The sequence below is a fragment of the Geotrypetes seraphini genome, chromosome 5 (assembly GCF_902459505.1).
Source record: "Geotrypetes seraphini chromosome 5, aGeoSer1.1, whole genome shotgun sequence".
NCBI classification, from domain to species: domain Eukaryota; kingdom Metazoa; phylum Chordata; class Amphibia; order Gymnophiona; family Dermophiidae; genus Geotrypetes; species Geotrypetes seraphini.
The window spans coordinates 151,447,622-151,474,848 of record NC_047088.1 but is presented as its reverse complement, the minus strand read 5'-3'; the positions used below and the strand labels follow the sequence as shown (position 1 = coordinate 151,474,848).

Sequence of the window (27,227 nt, the reverse complement as noted above, 5' to 3'; positions counted from 1 at the left end):
TTGGGCTTAACGGCATGGTTCTTCAGTGCACAGCCCTGGCACAGAAGGGTCACTCAGAGGTGTTCATAGCTACTCTCCTAAAATCTAAGAATCCGGCGACTGCTGTAGCCTATGCCAAATCTTGGAAAATGTTTTACTGCTGGTGTGATGAGCAGAATATGGATGTTATTAAAAAATAGAACAACCACCAGAAAAAAATAAAAAAAGGCAAGGGAGATGTCTTAAGCTACCAAATATAAACTTTATTACTATTTGGGACATTTTAATAATCTAAACTAAACTAAACCTTAAGTTTGTATACTGCACCATCTCCACAATCGTAGAGCTCGGCACGGTTTACAGGAAATGGTATAGAGAAGGAACTCCAATGAGGGTTACAGGACAGTATAGAGAAAGTTTAGAGGGATTTAGTATAACAAAGAGGAGGAAGTATTACATTTTTGAGAATAGCCAAGTTTTCAGATGTTTTCGGAAAAGTTAGAGGGTGCCCAGATTCCGAAGTGGGGTAGAAAGGTTATTCCAGAGCTTTGTGATTCTGAAGGAGAGGGATGTCCCTAGTTTTCCTGCATGGGATATGCCTTTTAATGAGGGGAAGGATAGTTTGAATTTTGGGTGGATCTGGTGGTGATAGGATTCGAGGAATTCCAAGATAGTGGGATAAGGGGAGGAAGGATGCCATGTAGGATCTTGAAAGTTAGGCAAGCTCATTTAAAGTGGACCCTAGAGACTACTGGAAGCCAGTGAGGTTTGGATAGGAGTGGGGAGACATGGTCAAATTTACTTTTTGCGAAGATTAGTTTAGCCGCGGTATTCTGAATCCGCTGAAGTCTTTGAAGGCTTTTCTTTGTTAGGCTTAAGTAGATGGAGTTACAATAGTCCAATCTGGAAAGGATGATGGATTGTACGAGGACAGCAAAGTGTTGTTGATGGAAACAGGATCTTGCTTTCCTCAGCATGTGAAGGTTGAAAAAGCATTTTTTTACCAAGGAGTTGAGGTGGTCGTTGAAGGATAGTGTAGAGTCAATGATGATGCCCAGAACTTTGCTAGAGAACTCAAGCTGAAGTGTGATGCCAGAGGACAATGGGATGAGGGTGGGTAGTAGTTTTGTTTTGGACTCGTTCAGTTTCATTTGTATGGTGAGGGCCCAGGATTGGAGGTTTGTTATACATGAAGATATGTTCTCAGAGAGGTTGGTGAAGTTCAAGTCGGTCTCGGGGATGACAAGGATGTCATCGGCATAAGTGTAAAGTGTTTCCAGGGGGGATAGATGGAGGAGTTTCAGGGAGGACATATAGATGTTGAAAAGAATAGGGGATAGAGGTGAGCCCAGCGGGACTCCAAAAATCGGTTTCCAAGGAGAGGGTGAGGTGCCATTCATATTAACAGTGTAAGAGCTGGAGCGTAAGAATTTTGAGAACCAGTCTAAGACTGTGGAGTTAATGCCAGTCTCAGAAAGTTTGAAAATAAGAATATCATGATGGACAACGTCAAATGCTGCAGAAAGGTAGAATTGTAGAAGAACAGCAAACTTATTACGAGAATTAAGTTGTTGAACCTTTGAGATTAATGAGGTCAATAGGGATTCGGTGCTGAAGTTGGGTCTAATGCCATATTGGTAAGGAAGGAGAATGGAGAATCTCTCTAAATAGGATGAGAGTTGGGTAGATATGATGGACTCTAGCATCTTAGTCAGGAGGGGAATATTTGCTCTTTGCCTTTTTTTTGTCTTTTCTGTTTTTGTTTCAAGGCAAGTACTCTCTTTTTTGTTCTGTTATTTAAAAATACCATGTGTGGAAGCCCAGACCAAATGTATTCCACTTATTAACAAAGGTGCAAAGAAGAGGAAACTAGAGCCAGCATGGCTAAAAGGTGAAGGGAGAGAGGCTATTACAGCCAAAAACAAATATCCTTTAAAGAATGGAAAAAGGATCCAAATGAAGAAAATAAGAAAAGACATAAAGTTAGATGCAAAGCACTGATAAAGAAAGCTAAAAAAGAATATGAAGAGAAACTTGCTAAAGAGGCAAAAACTCATAGTAACAGGGTTTTTTTAGGTACATCAGAAGTAGAAAACCTGCGAGGGGGATCCATGAAACCATTGGATGATCAAGGAGCAAAAGGGGAGCTCAGGGAGGATAAGATCATAGTGAAGAGACTGAATTAATTCTTTGCTTTGGTATTTACGGAAGAAGATGTATGAGATCTATCTGAACTGGAAATGGTTTTCAAGAGTAATGATGTGGAGGAGTTGAAAGAAGTCTTGGTGAACTAGAAGATATACTAAACCAACGGCACAATGCGCAGCAGTCTCGAAGAAGGCAAACAGAATGTTGGGTATTATTAAGAAGGGTATTACGACCAGAACGAAAGAAGTCATCCTGCCGTTGTATAGGGCAATGGTGCGCCCGCACCTGGAGTACTGTGTCCAGTATTGGTCACCGTACCTTAAGAAGGATAAGGCAATACTTGAGAGGGTCCAGAGGAGGGCGACAAAAATGATTAAGGGCATGGAAAACCTTTCGTACACTGAAAGATTGGAGAGACTGGGGCTCTTCTTCCTGGAAAAGCGGAGACTCAGAGGAGACATGATAGAGACCTACAAGATCATGAAGGGCATAGAGAGAGTAGAGAGGGACAGATTTTTCAAACCTTCAGAACATAAAAGAACAAGAGGGCATTCGGAAAAGTTGAAAGGGGATAGATTCAAAACGAATGCTAGGAAGTTTTTCTTTACCCAGCGTGTGGTGGACACCTGGAATGCGCTTCCAGAAGGCGTAATAGGGCAGAGCACGGTACTGGGGTTCAAGAAAGGATTGAACAATTTCCTACTGGAAAAAGGGATAGAGGGATATAGTTAGAGGATTACTACACAGGTCCTGGACCTGTTGGGCCGCCGCGTGAGCGGACTGCTGGGCACGATGGACCTTAGGTCTGACCCAGCAGAGGCATTGCTTATGTTCTTATGTTATGTTCTTAAATTGACAAAGTTAAAGAGTGATAAATCACCTGGACCAGATGGTATATATTCCAGGGTACTAAAAGAGCTCAAACATCAAATTAATGATCTGTTAGTAAGAACATAAGAATTGCTGCTGCTGGGTCACACCAATGGTCCATCGTGCCCAGCAGTCCGCTCCCGCGGCGGCCCTTAGGTCAAAGACCAGCGCCCTAACTGAGTCTAGCTTTACCTGCGTACGTTCTGGTTCAGCAGGAACTTGTCTAACTTTGTTTTGAATCCCTGGAGGGTGTTTTCCCCTATAACAGCCTCCGGAAGAGCGTTCCAGTTTTCTACCACTCTCTGGGTGAAGAACTTCCTTACGTTTGTACGGAATCTATCCCTTTTTAACTTTAGAGAGTGCCCTCTCATTCTCTTTATCTTGGAGAGGGTGAACAACCTGTCCTTATCTACCAAGTCGATTCCCTTCAGTACCTTGAATGTTTCGATCATGTCTTGAAGTCCCACCTGGTCAGATTTCATTTCACCTGCTTACTCTTTCAGACAGGTATGTGTTTCCAGCTATTTGATTTTCCTGCCAGACAGGCCAGAAGAGTGATGAGTTAACACCGGATCCTGCTCTCTGCCTGCTTCTTCGGTGGGAAGCCCCACCCATTTTTAACTCAGGCTTCCTTCAGCCGTCTCTCAGCTCTTTTAAGGGGCTCAGAGGGCAACCGCGTGTTCCAGAACCCAGCACAGTGAATGGGAAGGAAGACCACATCATTGCCCCTCACTGCACAGAATCCTGCTCCCTGTCTGCTTCAGTGGGAAGCCTTACCCCACTTTTAAACTCTGGCTCCCTTCAGCCCTCTCTCAGGTCTATTAAGGGACTCGGAGGACCACTGCGTGGTCCAGAACCCAGCACTGCCCTGCAGAACAGCAAGGCAGAGGAAGGAGGAGGGTTCCCTCTGCCCGACGCCACTCCTGACGCAAGGATCGGGCCTGGCTCTGCCCACAGCAGAGTTCTAGCTCCTCTTAATCCCTATTTGACTGCCGCCGAAAAGTTTCATCACAGAACAGTAAGGTAGAGGAAGGAGAAAGGTTCCCTCCATCTTGTCCCGATGCCCAACGCTGCTCCAGTCCCCCTTACAACAAAAAATAATCCAATCCACACCACAACCCCCCCCAAAAGAAACACAACTCGCTCCAAACTTCCTCACATACATACACACCAACCAAACAACCCACACCTCTCAACTCCACAAAATGAAGATAACAAAACAGAAACAAATAGTCATCATCCTGCTACTCTTGATCCTAACAAACAGGAAAGCAAAAGGAAATTATAACTCTCCAATTACAGTTATAGTAGTAACAAGTAATAGAAACCACCACCCAGAAGGGAGAAACCATATAAACGTGGTTGACTGCTCCTGCATGCACCACAGTATCTCCCTTACCTGGGGGGAGAAGACCTACAAACGCCTCCCGAAACCATCCCATGAACAAACCCACCCCCCAAGCAAACACCCTCATCTACCCAAAAACTTCAAGTAACACTAAAACAGAATTTACATCAATAAAATGCACATACATTAATATCAGATTTCTAGGCCCAAAAACTGAGATTCTAGGGGACTAGATAGAAACAGAAAAACTAGGATGCCTCTTCCTCACAGAAACATGGCTAACCTCAGAAGCCAATCCCAGAATAACAGAAGTGTGTCCACAAGGCTACAAAATACAAGTAGTTTGCAAAGACAAAAAACGAGGGGGGAGGACTAGCCATCCTAGCCAAAAACACTATAAATATAGCCCTATAGGACAAAGCCTCCACCCCACACATGAATCTACTCACCTGCCAACTATTGAGCCCCACTCTCAGAGGAACCTTAACAAGCCTACTTTTCTACCTAACACCAGGAAAATGGAACATAGCAAAATCAGAATTCGAAGAATTTATTCTCAGAAACTCCCTCACATCAGCATACAACTTAATCCTGGGCATTCTTAACCTGTATCTAGAAGATGAATCTTCCAATCAAACAGAAAACCTCCTCACATTCCTCAAAACTCTTTCCTACAGAATCCTGGACCCACAAACCACACACGAAAAGGGCCACCAACTCGACATAGCTGCCTTCATGTCTCAAACACCCACCACACAAGAAATACACACCACAAACAGAACATGGTCTCGCACCCTCTGGTCAGACCACTACAGGTACACCTTCAAAATCAACTGGACACAGGGCAAAACCAAACAAAATAACCAAAGCTTAACATACAAAACACACAAAAGGATCAACCCACTTAAATTCTGGAACAAAGTAGACTCCATGATCCAAGATGGCAACCTCAAAGATTTCCTAAACTACTGGCGCACTCTAAGCACATCCATCCTTGAAGACATGACACAACCAGAATCAGCAGACGCTCGGACAAATGGTTTGACAATGAACTACTACAACTCAAACAACAATGCAGACGTCTTGAAAGAGAATGGAAAAAAGACAACCAAGAACACACAAACACAACTTGGAGAATACTGAACAAACAATACATACAAAAGCTAAAAGAAAATCATACTACACCAGTCAAATAGGCACAGAAATCTAAGACACCAAAAAACTTTTCAAACTACTAAAGGAACTCACAGACACCAAACCCTACCTAGCCACCCAAACCGCCCCTCACCCCACAGCAAACCAACTGGCTGAATTCTTCAGAAACAAAATCTCAACAGCCAGAAACACTTTCACCCGGACCCCCCAAGCCATCTCGACAAAATCTCACTACCACCCATAGAAAAAGAGGCCTACACAGCAGACAGAAACTGGTTAGACTTCCCAAACTTACAATGGCCCGACCTAGAAAGACTCTACAACAGATACAATCATGCAGCCTGCGACTTCAACCACTGTCCCCCCATATCTGTTAAAAGCAGCCAGCACTAAATTCCGTACCCATCTCATGCGGTGGATCAGATACACGCTCACAGAGGGCCAATTTCCACAAGACCTATCCGAAATAATCATAACCCCTATCCTGAAAGACCCAAAGGGAGCTACAGATCAGTCATCCAGTTACAGACCTATAGCCTCAATACCGCTATACATCAAGCTAATGGAAGGTCTCCTAACAAAACTTTTCACCAAATACTTAGAAAACCACAACTTACTCCACCCCTCACAATCAGGCTTCAGAGACAACTACAGCACTGAAACACTACTAAGAATATAAGAATTGCCGCTACTGCGTCAGATCAGTGGTCCATCATGCCAAGTAGTCCACTCATGCGGCGGCCCTCTGGTCAAAGACCGATGCCCTAACTGAGACTAGCCCTCCTAGACACAGCCAAACACCCAAGTAAAGGCAAAAAAAATGCTACTCATATAACTCGATCTCACAGCGGCATTTGACCTAGTAGATCACAACATCCTACTACAAACACTGGAGGCAATAGGAATCACAGGCAAAGTCTACAGTTGGTTTGAACAATTCCTCTGTTCAAGAAAATACAGAGTTAAAGCAAACAAGGAACAGTCAGAATCCTGGAACAACCCCTATGGAGTCCCCCAAGGCTCCCCACTATCTCCAACACTCTTTAACCTTTATATAGCCACACTTGGCACATGCTTAGACGAAATAGGCATAACTTCAAACAGCTATGCAGATGACATCACCATCCTCCTTCCTTTCGACCAAACCAACCCCAACACAATGAACAAAATACACACTGCACTAGAAATAGTGTCAAAATGGATGAGAGACCACAAATTAAAGCTGAATCAAGACAAAACCAAATTCTTAATTCTAGAAAAAAAACAAAAACCCCAACCATAACAAACCTAGAAATAGATTCCATCACATACCCCATGCAACCCAACTAAAACTGCTGGGAATAATGATAGACAAAGGCTGTACCGTGCAACGTCAAATCAGCAAAACGATCCAGAAGGCATTCGCAACCATGCGCAACCTAAGGCAAATCCAAAAATACTTCAACAACAAACAATTCAAACTCTTGATACAAGCGCTAATCCTAGGTCTCCTGGACTACTGTAACATCCTATACCTGTCATGCCCAACCAACATGCTAAAACAATTACAAACAATCCAAAATACAGCTCTTAGACTGATTTACTTATTGAAAAAATATTACCACATTACCACCGCTTTCTGAAATTCACACTTGTTCCCAGTACAAGCACGCATACAATACAAAATCTACTGCACCCTATTCAAAGCCCTAAATGGAAAAGGACCAAGCTATCTGAGCAACTGCCTAATCAGGAAAACACATCTAGACCAAGGAGAACTCATGCACACTTTAACCATCCCCCCAATCAAAGGTATACAAAGCAAAAAAATATACTACAGATTATTAGCCACCAAAGCAGCGAAACTAGACCTCCATCTCTCCAGTCCGCTGACTATGACGCCCAACTACAAAACATTCAGGAAAGAATTTAAAACTTTTCTATTCAAGAAATTTGTCAAATGATCTAACTAAACCTGATCAACCCTCCTCAGATCCAAACGCATACTACATCTATTAACCATTTTTTTCTCCCTGGAAATGCCCAGGCCAACTCTTGTTGTAAACCGCCTAGAACTGAAAGGTATTGGCGGGATAGAAGACACCAATGTAATGTAATGTAACACTCTATTGCAAAAAGGCAAATGAGAGACTTTGAGAGTTACATAAATGTTATGCTGTGGCTCCGTACAATGGTTTGGCGTTCAGTGGCTGGATTATCACTAATCTCTTCTATTTTCAATAGCTTTGCACTTGGATTGTCACATGTGGATAACTCATGATCTGGGTTTGAATTTTGAATTGATGCAAGTAGGGTCTTTCCACTTCTGAAGAATTAACCAGGTTTGTAGCTGGAAAACTAGTGGAGCTATTTGGCAAATCAAAATGTTCCATCTTGTCACCAACCTCTTCAATTATTATCCGTCTCAAGGGTTTAGTTGACCTACCCACTCAGGTAGGTGGCTGGTATTTTTCTACCTTGATTTAAGTTGTGATCCTGTTGGCATTGATTGGTTGTATTTTAATCATTGCAGAACAGAATTGGCTTGGTTGGGGAGTTTTTCCATATCCCACATTTTTTTATTTCTCCTCGTATAATGATTGTCAACTGCTTTGGTACACACTGAGGAGCTAGAGTGCTGCCCAGTGATGCAGGAGGTGAAGCTGAGAGAAAAAAATGTAGATGATTCCTTTTACACAATTTGCAACTAGAGGAGAATAACCCACTTGTTCATTACTCATATACCTTTCTATTAGAAAGCATGTTATCAAGGTAAGAACCTAATATTCCCTTAAATATCAACCCTACAGTATTTGTTACATCTGTATGTAAATAATGCCCTACTAATCTTGAAAAGTTAGTCCAGAAGGTTGAAGGAGGCGCTGTGATTTACTACTAGAACATCATGAAATTTTGAGAAATTTATTATAGCAAGATGAAAGAAAAACACTGGTATATAGTCTTCTCTAAGTTGTTTTCTTCCCTCCTTCAATTCCAGGTTTCAAGAACGCTTGCTGCCAAGACTGCCTTGGCCATTCGATATGATGCTCTGGGAGATGATACCAGTGCCGAGGTGGGAGTTGAAAACAAAGCAAAAGTAGAAGCCAGGCTGCGATACTTAGAAGAGAAAGGGGTAAGTTACTTGCTGTATTCAAAAATATATTTATGTGAAAGGAGGTAAAGCAAGCATTTTTTCTTAGTTTTCCCACAGTTTTTCTGGTCAGTAGATATAATGGACAGATTTCCAATTCCAGGTTGCTGGCAGTAGTTTAGGTATCTACCACTTGGGGGCACTGTGGTATCACTATAGACACACTTGTGGTATGTTATGCTGACTGTTTCCCTGACTTAGCAAAGTTAGAGGAAGGGAAAAAGTGGTGTGAGCAGGATGGACATGAACACCTGGTCAGTGATGATGATTTAACTTTGCCTGATTTTCACCATGAGGGCAATTTGTCACTACCTCATCTGAGACCACTGGTGAGACCATTTTGATGCTAGCAGAGTGAGGTGACTAGCATATGTTTCTGTTCTTTGCCCTATTGATATTGCTCTTCCTATTTTTAAATACAAAAAAGGGAACTTTTAATGTTTGTGCAAGCATCTGGTTTAGTCTGTCACTTATGTCTTATTAAGAAATGACAATTTTGCATTGGGTAAAAGTCTTTATAGTTTATAAATCTTTCCTTTTGGCTAAGTCTTAATAATATTGTAATTTATAGCTAAAGAGACATATGATCGAAAAACTGTTTTATTTCACTTTTGTGATTATGATAATCATACCGAGGGCCTCAAAATAGTACCTGGCAGGCCGCATGTGGCCCCCAGGCCGCGAGTTTGAGACCACTGCTGTTAAAGGTTGCTTATCTTTAATCAGCGTTTATAATTCAAGAAAGCCTACTTATCTTTAGTCAGCGCTTGTATTTCAAGAAAGCCAACGTGGCAAGCGTTTCGTGGGCAAAGATTCAAACCCCCCTGCATCAGGGCCAAATCATTTAAGAAACAAGCCGTGCTCAGTGTACATTTGAAAGCGGTCTCAAATGTACACTGAGCACGGCTTGTTTCTTAAATGATTTGGCTTTGATGCAGTGGGTTTGAATCTTTGCCCACGAAACGCTGGCCACGTTGGCTTTCTTGAAATACAAGCGCTGACTAAAGATAAGTAGGCTTTCTTGAATTATAAACGCTGATTAAAGATAAGCAACCTTTAACAGCATTGACCAGGACCTATTGATAATAATGGTAAAGAGAGATAAATGAAAGAATGTAGTCTCATGAAAGATGATAGAGTATAGTGATAGTAATGAAAGTAAACGCTTTTTATAAAAAAACAAAGTTGAAAAATACAAAATAGAAATAGTTAACTGAAAATTGTTAGAACTAGTTAACTGAAACCTTTTATAATAAAAATAGGTAGAGTTTAATATTTTGAATAAATTAAAGATACTGGAGTAAGGCCAATGATTGGAGAAGAAGGAGCTAACATAACTACGCTGAATACTTCAGTCATTGACTATGACTACGCGTAGGCTTCATTACTGAGGCCGACTCCTGTATTTATATAATAGAGTTTACACTCGATTATAAGTGGGAATTGTTGGGTTTATTTTGTAGCCTCTTCACTCACCTCTGCACACACTTTGCCCTCCAACCCCATGCCGATAATGTCAAGTGTAAACAAAACACACTGTTAGGCGGGCCTGCTGGCTGAAGGGAGTAGGCATTTCTCTGGCCAGCCATTGTAAACAAGGTAAGGGGGAGGGAGCGGATGGTCGTCAGAGGCACGAGGGGGTACCGGGGGAAGGGTTGCGTGGCAGCAGGAGGGAGTGAATATCTTTCCCACTGCCGGGAGGGAAAGGTATCTTTGGGGGGGGGTGCTTGACGGTGACAAACTTTTCTGACAGGTCCGAGTAGTTAAGCCTTACTTTCCTGTCAGTTCCTGAGCCTGAGCCTCAGGCACTGATCAGAAAGTAAGGCAACGACAGCTCAGACCTGTTGACAAGGCATAGAGAAGGTGGAGAGGGACAGATTCTTCAGACTAGAGGGGACATCAAAAGCAAGAGGACATTCAGAAAAACTGAAAGGAGACAGATTCAAAACGAATGCTAGGAAGTTCTTTTTCACTCAGAGGTGGTAGACTCCTGGAATGCGCTTCCAGGAGAGGTGATAGGACAGAGTACAATATTGGGTTTCAAAAAGGGATTGGATGATTTCCTGAAGGAGAAAGGGATTACAGAGTATAGATAGAGGGTTACTATGCAGGTTACTTCAGGATTAGGGTATAAACAATTTAGGTGGTGGAGAACTTACAGGTCATGGACCTGGGGGGCCGCCGCGGGAGCGGACTGCTGAGCATGATGGACCCCTGGTCTGACCCGGCAGAGGCAATGCTTATATTCTTATGCTTAGAGTGCTCATTTTAATATTAATTACATTTGCATGGCAGTATTGGAGACTGCTAGAAAACACAACATAAAACTCACTTGTATACCACAAATACCATTAAGTTCTAAGTGGTTCACAAAGATTAGTAATACAAATGAATAAACATCCAATATTTAACTTCCGAAAGATTCCCTGGCTTAAAAGATACATCTTTAAGGCACAAGGCATGTCGAAATTGTTGATACGAATTTGAGAATATGAATATGTGAGTTAAATCTCTAGTCCATAAGGTTGCCTTAAAAGATAACAATCGTTCCTGAAATTTCTTATATTTATATCCCTTTACAGACATGAATGAAAATAATGGATGAGATTTTCTAGAATGTTTAGAATTTGTAATGATAAAAGATTCCCTAAGATACTCAGGAATTGAACCTGTTAGCGTCATAAAGCAAATGCAGCAAAGCTTAAATTTAACCCGTGCCTCAACTGGGAACCAATGCAATCAGTGATAAAAATCAGTGACATGATCATACTTCTTTAAATTAAAAATCAATCTGACTGCTGCATTCTGAATTATGCGCAGTCTATGAAGATTTTTCTGGGTACCAACAAGATGAACAATGTTACAATAGTCCAACTGACTAAGGACCAATAATTGAACCAACAATCAAAAGGAGCTAATATCAAAATGTGCTCTTATTGTTCTTAGTTTCCATAAAGTAAAGAAACCCTTTTGAACCAACGAGCCAACCTGATTTTTCATAGTAAGGGTACGATCTAGAATTACACCAAGTATCTTTATGGTTGACTGGATACTATAGATTTTATCATTTAAAACAATAGATGTAACATCTTCATTTAAATTTGGTGATGCAAAGAAAAATGTGGTTTTTTTCTGTGTTAATTTTCAATTTACTGTATTTTTTGCTCCATTAGACACACTTTTTCCCCCGAAAAAGTGGGTGGAAATAAGGGTGCGTCTAATGGAGCGAATACGCAAAGTGACACCCCCCCTCCCCCCGGTTAACTTATTTTATTATGTTGCCACTCTCCTTTTCTTGCCGGCCCTCTTCTCCCCCCCTCCCCCAGTGTGTACCTTTTTTTGACTTTTGACACCTCACTCACTGAGAGCGGCGCACAAGGGTTGCTGGCTGCCTGGTCCCCGCCTCTTCTGCTGAGAACTGAGTTCTCACAGGAAGCGGTGTGGGACCAGGAACTGGGATAATCTATTGCCTAAAGAGGCCAAATAAATATTAAAAAGCAATGGAGACAGGAGACCCCTGGGGTACTCCACAAAGGTTACTCCAACTGTTTGAAAGCTCATTGTTGAGTTTTACTTGATAAGTTCTAAATTTAAGAAAACCTTCAAACCATTTCAAACATGGCCATGTATGCTTATAGCATCCAGACATTCCAATAGTTTATCATGGTCCACAAAGTCAAACGCACTGCTGAGATCCAGCTGCAAAATCAGAGCACTAACACCCTTACTGAAAAGACTACATAAATTATCCACTAGTGATGCCAGAACTATCTTAAATATATGATGGTCTAAATCCTGACTGTGATCCATGCAAAATGGAGAAATGTTTCAAATAATTCAACAGTTGGTTATTTACTAAACCTTCCATAATTTTTTTTATAAAGAATGGGATTGATGCAATGGGCCTGTAATTAGCCACCAGGGATACAGATCACTTAGATCCTTGGGAATTGGAGTTACAATGATATATGACCTCCAGATGGAGGAAAAATACCACTATCGAGCAGATAAGTTATCCAGATGAACAGATGTAATTGAAACTGTAAAGGCGCTAGTTTCATCACTGCTGGGAAGCCCAAGAAAGAGGGGACTTTTAGGCCTATCTTGGATCTGAAGGAGGTCAACAGGGCTCTCCGAGTTCCGTCTTTTCATATGGAGACCCTGAGATCGATGGTTCAGCCAGGACCAGGACAGAACCTGCGGGGACAGAGATAAACTTTGTCCCTGTGTCATTCCCTAGAAACTTGAGACTAATAACAATATATAAAAACTTAACATATCTTAGAAAATTGGCAACTGAATTCAGTGATAAAAAAAACCCTGCAGAAGCTGCTTTTGGATTTAAATGAACTACTGCTAAATAATATCATTTGTGTCTTGTCTGCCTTTGATGTAGGAACAAAATTATTGTCTGCTGATCAGACTCCTACCATCTGCAACTTCATTCCATCATGCACCCTGCTTCTCAAGTATCTTACTGTTACTACAACAGATTCATGCATCGTTTCTGGCATCAAGGAACATTTCCAGCATTTAATGACACTTATTTTCTTGTTCATCCACTATACAATTTAGGTTCTCTTCTATACCCATGTCTGAAAGACAATCCAGTTACCTTCCCAGATTATGTACGAGTAGAAATATAGGCAACTGAAAACCAGATTGAAATGGAAAGCTGTTTTTGTGATTTACAATTTACAAACAGTTGTACAGAATATTGCCTCTTTTTATCTTATATAATAAAACCCTAAGCGCGCATGCTCACTCCTACCTGCGTGATCCGTGATCCATAGGTCTGTGGCAGGTAAGAGTGTGCATGTGCGCGTCTGGCCTCCCTGACCGAAGTTATTTTTTTAAGTTCAAAGCTGCAGTAGCAGCTCCTCTCATGAGCCGCACCTGCGTCTGAGAAGGCTTCCGACGCAGGCGTGGATCGTGAGAGGAGCCGCCATGGCAGCTTTAAACTCTGTCAAAGAACTAAGGGAGCCATTTTAGCTGCGTGCTGTTGGGAAGGGAAAGGAAGGAACAGGGGAGAGGGAATGCAGTAGTGGAGGGGGAGGGGAATGCTGCTGCTGCTGCACAGGGAAGTGGGGGGAGGGAAATGCTGCTGCACAGGGAAATGGAGGGGGTGGGAATGCTGCTGCGGCTGCTGCACAGGGAAGTAGGGTGGGGAGGGAAATGCTGCTGCACAGGGAAATGGAGAGGGAGGGAATGCTGCTGCGGCTGCTGCACAGGGAAGTGGGGGGAGGGAAATGCTGCTGCTGCATAGGGAAGTGGGGTGGGGAGAGGGAAATGCTGCTGCACAGGGGGAAATGAAGGGGGAGGGAATGCTGCTGTGGCTCCTGCACAGGGAAGGGGGGGAGAGAAATGCTTCTGTACAGGGAAGTGGGGTGGTTGAGGGAAATGCTGCACAGGGAAATGGAGGGGGAGGGAATGCTGCGGCTGCTGCACAGGGAAGTGGGGGGGAGGGAAAATGCTGCTGCATGGGGGCAGGGAGAGAGACAGATAGAAAGAAAGACAGACAGACATATATTCTAGCACCAGTTAATGTAACGGGCTTAAAGACTAGTACTTTAATAAAAATATTTGAATATAAAATCATAAATGTTCAAGGCTTGAACAAATGAGGACAGAGTTCATGGGGGCAAGGATGGGGTGGGCAAACTTTGTTCTCATGTAATTCTTGGGTAATCATGGCTTTTTTTTCTTACACCTTGGCTATTGAGAAGGGTGTGTATGGGGTGTAAAAGATACAGTGATGAAATTATTACAACTCATTTACAAACTAGAAAGCAATCTACTCTTTTAGTTTATGCTAGAATCTGGAGTTTTCTTTGAAGCTTGGTGTAAGGAGGAAGGCATGTCCAGAATTTATTGATTTTTCCGGATGGCTTAAAAAAGGTTCTAGTCTAGCAACATTGGCCTGTTATAAGAGGTCATTTGGAAGGTTACTTCATTAAGGACCCACTCAAATGTGGTATGTTTCCTTGAAGGGATAACATATTTATGGTCATTGGGTCAGGCTTAAATCTCAAATTTAGTTCTACAGGTCTTAGCCACTGTTCCGTTTCACCTGATCAAGCAGGCATTTTAAAAAGATCTTACTTCAAAAGTGGTGATTTTGTTAGTCATCTCTTCAGCCAGGGGAATTTTGAAGCTCTGTGCTTTATCCTTCCAGGAGCCCTTTCTGCATTCTACAGAAATAGGAGTTTCTGTTAAAACAGTGCCCCCTTGCCTTCCAGAGGTTGTGTTGATCTTCCATGTTAATTAGATGTTGATGTTGCCTACTTTTTGTTAGGAGAATTTGGGGGGGTGGGGGGCTGAATTTAGTTGGTGGAAATACCTAACAATTTTTGCAGGTCCAACCACTTGTTCATTTTATTTTGGAGAGATCCCAAATGGTAAGCTCATTTGACTAGGAGTGTCGTGACACCTTGGGCAGATTTGCAGTCATTTGCCACCTGTTCTTCCATGCATTTTTTTTCTAAACATTATCAGTTGGATGTTTTATGCCAGAGAGGATGCTGTTTTCAGTGTCTATGTCTTGCCTGTGGGGTTTTCTGAATCCCACCCTATTTTAAGGATTGATTTGCTAGCCTCCAGTATGTTCTGTATTAGTCTGATGGACAAAAGGGAAGGAAAAATTTGGTTTTTATGTTAATGTTCTTTTCTTCAGTCTAACCAGACCAGTCTAGAGGATTGCCTCGATACTTGATTTCAAACTTTTCAGTTATACTATTTTGCCGGTACAGGAGCTGTGGTAAGAAACAGATTTTTTTTTCCTCAGATATCTCTCGAGGTAAATGGTTCTGCTTAAGTACTTTGGATTACTTCCTGCTGTTGAAATTTTTCCAGAGGGACATGATCTTTTTTGATTCTTTTATCTTGTTGAATTTTTACAGGAGGGGTATCGTTTTTTGGTTCTTATTTGCTTTGTTATAAAAATACAGTATAATCTCGTTATAACGGACTCGCTTATAATGGAATCTTACCTATAGCGGATATGGTCCGCTGGTCCTGGCCGTGTGCCTTTATAAACATACAGAAAATCATTGCATATAGCGGACTCGCATATAACGGACTTTCAGATATAACGGACAACCAATTTGGTCCCCAAAACTGCTTTTAGCTGTAGTTTTGTTTGGGTATAACGGACATGCAGGCTCCACCTACAAGGTGTGTGGGGGCCGGTGATATAGTATCAAAATGCAGCCCAGAAGAAAATGACAGATTATTTTTCTTTCCAGTACAGTAAAACATAATGCTTTAGTTTAGAACATTTTTTAGTGTTCTGGTTTTGCAATCATTACGTGCCATACCAATGTTTTGCTGAGTTTTGTTATTGATGTTGCCAATATGCTTGTGCAGTAACTTGTTCATTGATCGTACGTTCTTTCAAGTTCACAGTTGACCTAAATAAAGGTTTTTAAAAATGCAACTCTGGATATAATGGACTCTGGATATAACGGACTGTTTTTCCAGGTCCCTTGAAGTCCGTTATAACAAGATTATACTGTAGTCACGAGTTGGTGCTGCATGGTGCTTTTTTATAGGGCTAATCTCACAGCTCATTAGTCTCTGTCTCCATCTGCCAACTGAGGAATAAAACCCATATATTCTTTGGAAAAATTAGTAGGTAAGAACAAAGTTTTCCCTGGATCTAATGGTTGAAGCAGTAAACCGTATATTAGAATGAGTTCAAATTCAGCTCCATCATGAATTTTTCCTCTAACTGGGTAGCAGTAATGTGCATTTTAGCTTTCTCTACATCAGTGGTTCTTAACCTGTCCTGGGGGAACCTCCAGCCAGGCGGGTTTTTAAGGTATCCCTAATAAATATGCATGAGTGAGATTTGCCTATAAAGTAGGTAGTAGGCATGTAAATTTATCTCATGCATATTCATTAGGGATATCTTGAAAAGCCTGCTGCTGGCTGGGGGTCCCCCAGTACAAAGAACCAGTGCTCTACATTATGTGCAGCTATTAAAGCTAATAAGCCAGCATAGTCAGTCACAGTGTTGCTGATCTATTAGTAGGGTTAGCACAGTTAACAGCTATTTCTCCAAGGTCTCTTGTTCATGCATTCGCACTTGTTTTCACTGTGAATAATTTGTTTATCTTTACTGCATTTTTGTCTTTAGATAAAAAGAATAAGTGGCACTGGAAAGGCCTTGGCTCGATCAGACAAGTACCAGCACAAGAGGTGGGTGGCTTTCTCTGCAGGAGAGATGGTGGTAGTGCTTTAGAGATTTGGCCCAAGGCACATCTGAACATAACAGACCAGTGTAGTCTCTTGCTGTGTAAGAAATGTGAAGTATGAAGTAGAGAATGACATGGGGAAAAAATCTGTCCCTGTCACTGCACCGTCCCCGGCCCACCATCCTCTGCACCACCCCGTCACCACCGTTCCCTTCACCGCCCCGTCACCGTCACCGCCATCCCTTTCACCGCCCCGTTACCGCCACTGCCATCCCATTCACCGCCCCATCACCGTCCCCGTCTAGCACCCATCTTCTTCCCTCCGCTCCCCCATAGTCTGGCATCTATCTTCTTCCCTTCCAGCGTCTTCTCCCCACTCTGCCTTCCACATTTCCTTTCAGGGTCTGTTCCTCTCTACCCTCTTTCAATGTCTGTTCTATTCCTTTCCACCACCACCCTTCCCTCCCTCCTTTACCATCTGTTCCTTTCTACCACCCTTCTTTCATATCTTCTATCAGTCCCCCACCATCACTAGCAGTCTCTCTTCTCCCTTACCATGAGCAAATAGAACTTCTGAAAATTGTATTGCTGAGGCATTATTTCTAGTATGCCTTTTTTTCCAGATGGATAATGACATCAATTTTATAATTCTTACTGTCTGCTCTGATTTCATTCACAATTTGGTTTGTGTTTTGTACCTGAGGATTCCATGAGGCATTTAACCTTTTCCTGTCTCTTCTGTGATTTCAAGTTGATTCCTTCAATAATGGAGTCTCAAGGCAGTAGCAGTTTTTCTATTTTGGGCTCTTTTGACATTGTTTAAGGGATTTCTTGTACATTTGGTGCTGGTCTTCTTTGATGAGGTCACTTCAGAATCTATTTCCAAGGAAGAGAAACTTTTTCCCTTTCACCCCCTCCTTCCTTGTGTGAGCCGGAACACGCGGTCCCCGCAAGCAAGTAATTTTATATCATTTTCATTCTATTCATTCATAGAAATTAAAGTCTAGATAATGCCAGTCACATAACAAAACATGATTTTACAAAAATAATTCCCTGCACAGTCAAGCCTGCAAGGATTACTAGATGTCTTTCAGCAGCTCCCCTCCCTCCCTCCCCCTTACCTTTGTGGCCAAGTCAAAATGATCTACCAACAATAAAATTTTAAAAACACAAAGCACGCTGTACGCAGAGAAAATGTTAATTATCATTTATATTCCGCGGGTTTTCAAAGAGGTCAAGGCAGATGACTTTATGCAATGTCACCTCAGTAACAACTATACAAAAATAGACAAATATTCCCCCTCCCTTTTTACTAAACTGCGATAGCGGTTTTTAGCGCAGGGAGCTGCGCTGAATGCCCCACGCTGCTCTCGACGCTCATAGGCTCCCTGCGCTAAAAACCACTATTGCGTTTTAGTAAAAGGGGGCCATAGTGCAAAATATAGACAGCAGATATAAATTCTCAAAACGGACACATTTTGATCACTAAGTTGAAAATAAAATCATTTTTCCTACCTTTTTGTCTGGTGATTTCATGAGTCTCTGGTCCTTCTTTCTTCTCCTGCCCCCCTCTTTCTTTCTCTCTCCCCCTGGCTCCCCTCTTTATTTCTGCCTTTCTTTCTCTCTCCCCCTGACCCCTCTTTATTTCTGCCTTTCTTTCTCTCTCCCCCTGGCCCCCCTCTTTATTTTTTCCTTTCTTTCTCTCTCCCCCTAGCCCCCACAAAGCCATCGTGCCAATTTCTCCACTTCCATGATTCTTTCCCTACCCTCACCCCCAAGCCAGCAGCCGATTTCTCCCTGCTCCTTCCCCGATGTCCTGATGTCCTGAACTTCATCGGGCAGCAGCAGCATTCACAATTCACTGCTGTTGCCCGCTTCAGGCCTTCCTCTCTGTCGGGTCCTGTCTTCATGAAAACAGGAAGTAGGCAGGACCCGGCAGAGAACAAGGCCTGAAGCCAGCAACAGCAGCGAATTGTAAACGCTGCTGCTGCCCGAAGAAGGTAATGGAGCACGAGGCAGGCCGCTTCTCCCCCCTCCCAGCCAAACCCCCGCTGACCCTCCTATCTCCCCCCCCCCCCTCCATGAACCTTTCCGACCCTCTCAGCGAGAGCAGCAAACCTCCTTCGCGGCTTTCTCCTCCCTCTGCCGCGTCACTGATGACGTCATCAGTGACGCGGCAGAGGGAGGAGACAGCCGACGCTACTGGAGGGAGGTTTGCTGCTTTCGCTGGGAGGGTCGGAAAAGTTCACTTGGGGGGGAGAGATAGGAGGGTCAGCGGGGGTTCGGCTGGGAGGGGGGAGAAGCGGTCTGCCTCGGTGCTCCAAGGCCTGGCGCCATTACCTTTTTCGCCCCCCCTTGGTACGCTACTGCTCTCCAGCTCTCCTTAGTTTGCCGGTTTTCTTTTTCAGCGATCGGCACGCTTTCAAAGAGCCGCACACGCGCAGCTGCTCAAAGTTCAATATTCTGCTCTGCTACAACTTCCTGTTTCCGGTTGGGTCAGAGCAGAAGATTGAATACTGAGCAGCCGCGCGTGCGCAGCTCTTTTGAAAGCGTTCCGGTTGCCAAAAAAGAAAGCCGTCCAACTAAGGTGAGGTGGAGAGAGGAAGCTGGTTAAACGATCGAGCCATCGTGCGAGTGGGTGCTGCGGGGACCGCACGATCCTTTATGCCTCACTGCGGTGACAAGACCATTCACCGCTCCACGGGGCGGTGATGGCCTTGTCCCCGTCCCCGCAGAGGCTGCTAATTTTCATTCCCCGTTTTTGGCGGGTTACCCGCGGCTAAACGCAGTAGCCGCGGGTAAACCGCCACCGTGTCATTCTCTAGTATGAAGTATGGCATCGGTTAATATTTTTCATCAATTAGAAAGAAAAAGAATTATTCAAGTTTTGGAAATAGTGAGGGAAAGGGCTGTCAAAGTTTGAACAAGTAATTCCTCTGCATCCCTACTATACTTATTGCTACTTCTAGGGAGTGATTTCTACAGTGCTGATTTCCCATGTTTCTTCATGGGAAAATTTCTTGAGGATTGATCCCTAGTAGTTCCTGAGGCTCTATGCTGAGAGAAGTTTTCTTTGGGGAGTTGTGGGCTTAAGGCATTGTTTTTCAACTGATGTGCCATGGCTGCTTCCCAGGTGTGCCACGGGAAGTTTCTGTCTTTAATGTCCCACCTTCAGCCAGGTACCTGATGAGATTTCTTCTATTGCGGGCAACGAATCAGACAGCCTGCTCGCGTCAGCACCTAAGTCTTCTCTGACATAACTTCTCATAGGCAGGAAGCATCAGGGAGAGGGCTCAGGTGGGTGCGAGCAGGCTATCTGAATCGCTGCCTACTGCCATTACCATTGATTGCTACAGGAAAAACGGTGAGGGGAAAAGCAGACAGGATACATTCCCCATTTTGTGTACCCAGATACCATATGGAAGTTAATGAAACTTTCATACTAAATCTAATTTAACTTGGCCATGCATTAACTGGCTCAATTATAGTGAGTCCTTGGATTTAATGTGCATCTTCCTGTGACAGTTTGCTGGATCTCATCACAAATTTTAACCAGATTATTGCACAGTAAAAACTGTGTGACATTCAGGTTGGTCCATTTGGTTTGATCTCATTGTTTGATCTCATTGCCTGGTGGGAGTCTATTATAAAAGAATCTAGGCCTACAGACTAAGAGATGTGATGAAGTGAATTGATGTGATTATCATTTGCACTGTGGTGGGTATGGTGGTGGGGAAGGTATTCACTTTTAAATTAAAGTTTTTGAATGCATGTTATATGTGGCTAAATTTGTGCCTTCAATAAAAATATTAAACTATAAAGATAACACATTGATTAAAAATTTATTCTAGTGCAATAGGTATATTATTCTGGACAGTGATTCTTCTCTCAGATCCAGCTACATCTGAGAGTAGAGGCCAGCTGCAACAACTTCATAGCACATAGTAAGGCTATTTCAACCTTACAACAAAATCGGGGAAGGGGGGGGTATGAAAACTTGTTTTTGAAGGTTTCTGCCATGTCCCACAGGGTCCCCCACCTCTAAAATCCTGTTTTCTGAGGTGGGGGGGGGGTATTTCTACACTAAAACACTGCCACCATGGCCATATTGGATTTCCCTATTTATTTATTTATTTTCAAAGTTTTCCAGATCCTTCAGATCACCTTGTTCTGCCTCAAAACTGGCAGTGATGGAGTCCTCAGGCTCTTTTACCCCTAATTCAAGCCTGTTATGAGCTGGATGGATGCTAGAAGGGTGCCTTTAAGCTACATGCTGCGCAGCATGTGAAGGGGAGGTGGGAGCGTTGGGCTTAGTCTCCTCTTTGGTCTCTAGGGCTGAGGAACTATTGTGCAAAGCATCAAAAAATTAAACAAGAACTTATCTGTTAAACAATGTTCTCTTTGGCCAAAGAACATTGTTTAACTGATAAGTTCTTTTTTAATTTTTTGATGCTTTGCACAGTAGTACTTCATTGTTGATTTGAGGGTATAGCAATGATTGGGTGGTGAGGTTTTGGGGGGAACTCATTCCCCTTTTTCCTCCATGTCCCTGAGCCCAACCCTCTAATTAGAAAAATTACATGAAAACAAGTTTCATTTATTTTTCACTTTAATAACAAAAATCTTATGAAAGCTTGTTGTGTAATTTATTTCAAGCGAAGAAGGCATAGAATTAAAAGATCGCAAAGTGGATGTGCTCCTAAAGAGGCAGTTCGAAGCTTTGGCCTTAGGGATCAAAGCAGCTGCAGCAGTCTCTTTTGTGGCACTTGTTTGCATTACCAAGATGCATGGGCTCACCCTGTCAGAGGATGAGCCTTTGCCCTAGATTATGCTAGCAGGGATGGATTATGTAGCTGATGTTCTCTACAGCATCATCAGAGTCATGAGCAAAGTTCCAGTTTATTCCATTTACCCACAGAATGCTCTGAATCAGGCAGGAGATTCCACCTCCAAGGCTATTCTCAGCAGACTCCCTTTCAATGGACAGATGTTGTTCGGAAAGGATCTAGACAAAATGGCCAGTGACAGATTGCTGGCCAAAATCTCTGACAGACAGCAAGCCGCAAACCTCTAGAGGTTCTGGGTGGTCTAATCTTTGTAATTCCAGGCACTTTTGTCAGTGCTCAGAAGGAGCCTTATCTCAGACATCTTATCAGGGATCAAGACAGAGATTCACAGAACCTAGGCAAAGTGAAGCCTCTGATACTCTTCTCTCTTCAACATCTAAGAAGGCACAAGGATGCCAGGGCTGAAGTCTTTCCCCTGAGGTTAGGAGGGAGGCTCTCTGTGTATGCAGAAATCTGAGAGCAGATCTCATCAGACTTGCTGGCTTCTGGAGATCATTCAGGGGAGGGTACAAGCTAGAGTTTTCCCGTCTCCTAACAAACTGGTTTAAAGACTCCCTGGTGAGGTGCCCAAAAAAGTCATGCAGGGTCTTAGCAACAGTAAAGAGACTTGTAGAAATTCAGGCCTAAAGAGCCAATGCCACCAGAAGAATTGGGCTCCAGCAGATACTCCATATACTTCATGACAGCAAGTAAAGACCATACAAGCCTATCCAGTCTGCTGATCTGTATCAATTGCTAAGCCCTAATTCCTTCTTCACCCTCAGAGAGTCTCTTGAGCTTGTCCCATGCTTGATTGCTGCATTCCGTTAAAATCCTTGCCTCCACCACCTTCACTGGGAAGCTGTTCCATGCATCCACCACCCTTTCAGTAAAGAAATACTTCCTTAGATTACTCTCGAGTCTGTCCCTTTTCACTTTTATCTCATAACCCCTTGTTCCAAAGCTTTCTTTCAGTTGAGAGGCCACACTCCTGAATGTTTATGCTGTGAACATATTTAAATGTCTATATCATATCTCCCCTCCACTAGCTTGCTTACATAGTATACATGTTGAGATTTTTAAGTCTGCCCCCCATAAGCTTTATGACAAACACTGACAGTTTTAGTAGTTGCCTAATGTACTTTTGCTCTTCTTTTTCAGTGAGGTGAGAACGTATGATCCATCTGGAGATTCTACACTTCTCAAAAAATGCAAGGTTGAAGAGATAGAGGTGGAGCCAGAAGAGACAACAGTGAAAAGGAAGAAGAAGAGACACCGGATGGCGGAACTTGCAGGTCAGTGGCAGCACGTAATATGGTAAAAATTTATTTGAAGACTAGAAAGTTGTCTATTAGTGTCTTCCTTGTTGCCAGACCAATCCAGACATTAGAAACAAATATGAACTGACTTCATTCCCCTTCAGCTCTCCCATATTTCTATGCCTATAGTAGATGATGCAGACATGTAAACTGGTACAGCATTCAGGATAAGGAAAGCCCTAAGACAGAAGCGTTTGAAGCCATTTTTATTATTTTCGATTTATTTAACTGCCTTTTGATGAAGAGATTCACCCAAAGTGGTTTACAAGTCATTGAATAGCAATAAGGTACTCTTGGGTATTTTCCCTATCTGTCTCAGCAGACTCGCAGTCCTATGGTACCTGGGGAAGTGGCAAGTTAAGTGACTTGAGTCACAAGGAGCAGGCTGGGATTGAGCTTGCAACCTCAAGGTGCTGAAGCAGTAGCTCTAACCACTAGGCTACCTCCTCCATGCCTCCTATTGGGACTGAGGCCAAGTCTGAGGGAACTTCTTTGACAGTCTGCTGTGAACTGATCTCTGTTTCCACTGAGGGAACTGACCACTGGAGGAGTTTCTCAGCACAAACCATTTGAGGGCCCTAGAGGACATGATGTTTTCTTGGTCTATGCAACCAGTGGTTTTAGCAAGATGTGGAGAACTTTCTGAAAGGAAGAAGCCCATTAATAATGTCCATTTTTGAGAACTTGAACTTAGGCCTAGATTCTCAAAAAGTTGTGTTAAAATCTGATGGGCCACTGTCACAGCTGTTATAGTAGCGATTTTAAAAAAAGCAAGCGATTCTCCAAAAAACACTTGTACAAATGAGGATGGCGGAGAGTAGCGAAAATTCGCTAAATTTGTATGTGCCCATCACATGTGAGTGCAAAATAAACGCAATCCCCCCAACAAATTGAGCCACCAAAATCATGCAACCCTCCAATCAACAGCAAGAGAGATGCCCACTCTCTCCCACCACCAAGCAACAGACACCCTGACACCCCCCTCTGGTAGTGGAAGAGATGACCACTCCCTCCTGCTGCAAAGCAACTGCAACTCCTCAGCAGCAGGAGAGATGCCCACTCTCTCCCGCCCCCATACAACAGACAACCCATCTCCCTGGCAGGAAGGAAGGAGCCTAAGGCTCTGATTGGCCCAGATGCCTAAGGCCCTTCCTATAGGAGGAGCCTTAAGCAATCTGGGCCAATCAGAGCCTTAGGCCCCTCGGGAAAGGCCCTCAATCTTGAAGAGGTGGGCCTGTTGCCTGGAGGGAGTAGGCATCCTTCCGGCCAGCCATCTAAGTAAGTTAAGGGGAGAGGTGGGGGGGGGGATGTTGCATGGCGGCGGGAGAAAGTGGGCATATCTCCCGCATGCGGGGGGGGGGGGGTGCAGTTGTTTGGCAGTGGGAAGGAATGAGCATCTATCCTGCTGCCAAGGGAGAGGGGGGGAGTTGTCAGGGTGTCTGTTGCTTGGCAGCGGTAGAGCGTAGGCATCTCTCCTACTGCGGGGGGGGGTGGGTCATTAGTATCGGTGACATGGCAGGAGACAGTGGGCATCTCTCCTGCTGATCTTCAGTTTGAATTTGTTGGTTATTTTTTTTTTTAATTATTATTTTAATTTGCATTGGGGAGGGGGGGTCTGAGCTGTCAAACCTTATTTTCCTGCTTAGGCACTGATCAGAAAGTAAGGCAGCAACAGCTCAGACCTGTCAGTAAATTTTGGCTGCAGATATGGCACAACGAGGTTAGGGAATTGCTCGGAGTGATCATTTTAATATTAATGACCTTGTTTGCATGGCAGTATCGGAGACTGCTATAAAACTCGGAAAAGACCTTTCTAAGCCGTATTGATAATTCACCGCTAAAATACATGAATGCTAAATCAGCTGGAACCGGTTTAGTGAGCACATTAAAGGCAGATTTTAGTTTTGAGAATCTGTCCCTTAGTTTCTTAAGTGAACTAGGATTCAACCAGAAGCCAAGGTCAGTCTCTTGATTATCCCCCACCCCCAACACACACACACAGTTTCCTGAAAAGGGCAGAAAGTATATAGTCTTTGGGAGCAGGTGGTCTGCAGTGTCTGCTGGCTTCTTGTGCTTATTCACAGTATTGAGATGATAGTGGGGACATCCCCAAAGGAGCAGGAAGAAAGGCCACTTAGTTGCAGTCAGTTGCGAAGAACCACATACAAGTGAGTCTTAGACAGAAGCAGCATGTTGTGGTGCCTGTGATTGAAGTTCATTGCTTCATACCTTCCCTACTATTGGCCGAACACTGGGAAAGACTTACACATGTCACACTTGATCCTCTCATGTAGAGATCTCTCAGAGAGAGTTCCTTACAAATCTTATGTTGATTTGCCAGGCCTACTACATGATATGACATCTGACAGTGTTGCAGCTTTTGTTTAAAAAATAATAAAATTCTGATCCTGTATGAGATCCAAACATACTTGCACCACTAGAAATGGAGAAATTGTAGATCAGTTTGTTGTGTTTAATTGGCCACCCTCAAGTAAAAGGAGTACAGATAACATTCTGTTCTTTACATTCATGCCCAAGGGATCTTCATGAGTATACCCACTGTCTAACCATCTTGGTTCGGTGTTTTTGTTAATTACCTAACTATTCATTGCCTGTTTAATGCTGTATACTGTATTTCTCCATATATAGGCCACAGCCTATACATTGATTTTGCAAACCTGCCTAGTGGGTGCGGTTTTCTTAACTGGGGCAGCCTATTTTAAAAATCACCACCACCACCCCCAGCATTACCCTGCTCCCAGCAACAAATTGCTGCAGTCAGACAGGATGTTACCTGCTGGCCACCTGCCTCCTCCAGTGGTGCAGGGCAGGAGCGATCTTTTCAGCATCCAGCCTGGCCCCACGCCGCTTCCGTCAGTTCTCACAGGACTCGCTGTGAAAGAGGACATAACACATTGATCTGGACTGGTCTGGCAGAACTCAAGGAAAGGAAATTACTAGATAAATTCAAAATATTTCCTTATGAAGGGTGTGTAGCTGTTAAATAAAATAAGAAAAATCCTTCACAGATATAAAAGAAACAAGAAGAATGAAGTACAGACAACAATCTAAGGGAACCAGTTCCAAAGAAAAATTGTTTATTGATGAAACAGCTCTAAATGAGTGCAGCAAAGATCATACAACTTGTTGCACACGTTTAGAGTTGTTTCATCAATAAACGGTTTTTCTTTGGAACTGGTTCCCTTGGATTGTTGTCTGTACCTCACTCTTCTTGTTAGCTGTCAAAGATATATAAACCGAGTTGCATGTTTAAGTCAGTTAAATTTTTTAAAATCACAGGCCAAGCAGCAAATGCTGTGCATTCTAGTTTGATTCCTGGGTCAGGTCTTCTGCTTGCTGGGTTGATTGGGTCGGGATGGTTAAGGGTAATACCTGGTAACCACATTCATGGTTCTGGAAATCAAATCTGTATAATAATGCATAATACATATCACTAAGTAATTGGGCCACTTCAAAAAACATAATTTATGTTATATTACAGTATGATTTTTTTGAGAATTGTTATTTGAGAGGCAAAAAAATTGTTCTGTTTAAACTCTGGCACAGGCCTGGTTTGATTTTCAGACTGGGCTTCTGCTCCCTATTCTTCCTGGATTTAGGAAGGTTGCAGAAGCAGTGTTTAGAGCCCCTAGGGTGAGGATAGGCTCAGCAGTGGTACCTGACATCCAGGGTCCTCATCATCCATATTCTGGAATGACCTGCACTTCATTGTCCCTGATCTCTAACTGTTGCTATGATAGCAGAATTGTTGGAGTAGGACCTGGGAGTTTTGTTACTACTGAGCTGGAAGCCCAAAGGAATGGGGGGAAACTGCCAGGTAAAAGTGTGTTCATTATTCTTTTACGTGGCTATTTTATTTCATGTTCTGGCCATATGCAATTAAGAGGAGGGGGAAAGGCAACCTCAGACTTTTGCTCTTCACCCAAGTCAAGAATTCATTGAATCCATTAGTGTGCTGGGTCCATATTTTAATTTTTTTTTTTTCATACTGTTCATCTACACATCAGCTGAAGAGTCTGTAGAGGAATTAATCGTAGAGGAGGAAGCAGCAGAATCTGTCAAAAAGAAGAGGAAAAAAGAGAAAAAAATAAAAGTAGAGTTGGCGGAAGATGATGAGGAAAAGCCTTCCACAAGCACAGCAGTTGAGGTGAGATTGGGGGATAATTGATGATTTTTGGAGGGGGAAGGGGCAGGAAAATGCTATACATATGTGCTGTAAATAGCCATGTTTAATTT

General features: G+C 43.0%; 1 protein-coding gene and 1 non-coding gene across 2 annotated transcripts in view; both read left to right on the top strand.

Moving 5' to 3' along the window:
• The window catches only part of NOP58 (NOP58 ribonucleoprotein), a 182,315-nt gene that overhangs the window by 139,435 nt on the left and 15,653 nt on the right, over positions 1-27,227 (top strand). The window contains exons 11-14 of the mRNA XM_033947006.1: positions 8,478-8,612; positions 16,768-16,829; positions 22,813-22,946; positions 26,999-27,138. Coding sequence (XP_033802897.1) covers positions 8,478-8,612; positions 16,768-16,829; positions 22,813-22,946; positions 26,999-27,138 — 471 coding nt within the window. The remainder of the gene's footprint in view (positions 1-8,477; positions 8,613-16,767; positions 16,830-22,812; positions 22,947-26,998; positions 27,139-27,227) is intronic.
• Positions 8,881-8,958, top strand: LOC117361705. The gene has a single exon (XR_004539735.1). It is a non-coding gene; the product is annotated as a small nucleolar RNA SNORD11B (small nucleolar RNA).